This window comes from Fulmarus glacialis, unplaced genomic scaffold (assembly GCF_000690835.1).
Source record: "Fulmarus glacialis isolate BGI_N327 unplaced genomic scaffold, ASM69083v1 scaffold33978, whole genome shotgun sequence".
Lineage (NCBI taxonomy): Eukaryota > Metazoa > Chordata > Aves > Procellariiformes > Procellariidae > Fulmarus > Fulmarus glacialis.
Genome location: NW_009229437.1, coordinates 1 through 1,861, shown reverse-complemented (window position 1 = coordinate 1,861; position 1,861 = coordinate 1). Strand labels below are relative to the sequence as shown.

The 1,861-nt window shown below is 58.7% G+C and overlaps 1 protein-coding gene across 1 annotated transcript in view; it reads right to left on the bottom strand.

Annotated features, from left to right (window-relative positions):
- POLR3C (polymerase (RNA) III (DNA directed) polypeptide C (62kD)) overlaps nucleotides 1–1,572 on the bottom strand; it is a gene marked incomplete at its 3' end in the record, with an annotated part of 3,805 nt that extends 2,233 nt beyond the window's left edge. Inside the window, exons 1-3 of the mRNA XM_009583860.1 lie at nucleotides 1,426–1,572; nucleotides 676–931; nucleotides 163–344 (exon numbers count right to left, since the gene is read on the bottom strand). Of these exons, the coding sequence (XP_009582155.1) occupies nucleotides 163–344; nucleotides 676–931; nucleotides 1,426–1,572 (585 nt within the window). The remainder of the gene's footprint in view (nucleotides 1–162; nucleotides 345–675; nucleotides 932–1,425) is intronic.
- Between the last annotated feature and the right edge of the window lie 289 nt (nucleotides 1,573–1,861).

Here is a 1,861-nt window from a genome sequence, read left to right as displayed (position 1 = left end):
CATCGCACGAGCGTCTCCGCTTCCCTTTCCCTGTCAAGCAAAGAAGATGGCGTTTGCTTTTAAAAAACTATTGTCACGGTCTCGGGTGAACAGCGTGCGGCCGAGCGCTCCCCAAACACCCCACTAACCATCTGGCAGCACCCCGAGGAGCTTCTCACCTACGAGGTTCAGCCTGGGCACGATGTACATGTCCTTCTCGTTGATCACCAACGTGGGCGCAGGGGGAGGAGGCGCCTCGGGGCTCTCGGGGGTTTCGGGGACCAGCGGGCACCTCTGCACAAAGTGCGTGTCCGCCAGGCGCACGAACGTGTTGGAGACGTCAGCGTAATCCATCGTCTTCCCGTCTAGGCCAGAGGATAGAGACGGCGGCGTCAAGCTCTGCCAGCCCCCGCGTTGCTCCTGCGGCTCCAGAGGACGAGGTGACGCTGTGGTCCTCAAAGAACCGCTACGAGAGGCTGCTCGGAGGCCGTTTTGGGGTGGGGGGCAGCATTTATAACCCCTCTGGCAGCGAGGCCGCTTTGGGTGGCTCCTTCTCCAAGTTCACGGCCAGCTTTCCACTGTAACGCAGCCCACAGAGCCTCTGGTACCACATCCACCGAGCAAAACCCGCCTCCGGCAGCCGCTGCACCTCCTCCCACTCCCGGATCCCTTTTTTTAGGGAGAAGAGATTCCCACCTTCCATCGTTTCAGTCAGCCTGTCCGCCACCTTCCTCACCACCGCGCTCATCGTCATCTTGCCGTTGAGGAGCAGCTCCTCCACGATGAGCTCACCCGTGTCGTTGTAGAGGGTCTTGGCGGTGTAGATGTAACGCGGGTAGCGGAGGATCCTCAGGACTCGCTTACACTGGGCCTCGTACTCCACGAAACCTCGCTTCTGCAGCTGGTACGTCACCAGGTTGTGTTGGATGAGGACGCAAAGCGCTTTCTTAACCTGCCCAAGGCAGAGCGGGGCTCGGTTACGTGACAGAGAAGCCCACGCTGCGCTCAACCCCCTTCATGGCAGTCAGGGAGCCTTTCCTCCATCCACAGCCGCCATTTTCCCCCCGCTGTGACTCTCCCCAGTGCTGAGCTGCTTGTGTCACCACCTTGTCCCCTGCGCATCATCCCTGTCCCTCTGGACTCTATTCCCCGCCTTTGCTCCCTACAGAGAAGTCAGAGTTACACTCTGCTCTTCCTGGACCACCTTTTAATTGAGGTAACGAACCATCTCTCCCACTTAAGAAAACCCACCTGATTTTTTTTTTTTTTTTATAAGCAGCAAAACGCTTATTTGTCCTTCCCAAGGTTTTCCTACAGTTTCTCCTTTGGGAGCAGCAGCGGTGGTGACTGACAGCTCGGGCTGATATCAGAGCTGTCCGGGCTGCGTTATCTCACACCTCCGATCGCACCCAGGCTAAAGCCGACGCGGGCGGGTTTGAGACGTACCTGATCCAGCAACAGCCCCGTGTCATTGATGATCATCCGCAGCGGCTGGGTGCCCGTCCTGATAAGATAAGTCCCTATCTTCTCCACGATCTCCCCAAAATGTTCTTGCAGCAGGAGGGAACACAGCTTTATTTCCGCCTGAGTCATCTCGACGGCAGATTAAAACACCCGGTGGTGCTGGAGAAGAGAGTTGATGTTATTACGGCTGTTTTGGGGGGACTGGAGGGTGGGGGCCATGCTGCTGCCGCCCGGGGAAACCCATCTGCGCTCCGTCCCAAAATGGACGTAGGGTGGGAGACCGAGTCTTGAGGGAAACCAGCCCCTGATGCCGCAGCGGGGGTGAGATGGAGAAGGGACGGACACTCTGGCACACGGCTGGTCCCTGCGTCCCCTCCCGGGGGATGGCAGCCCTGGCAGAGCGGGCCTGCGTCCATGG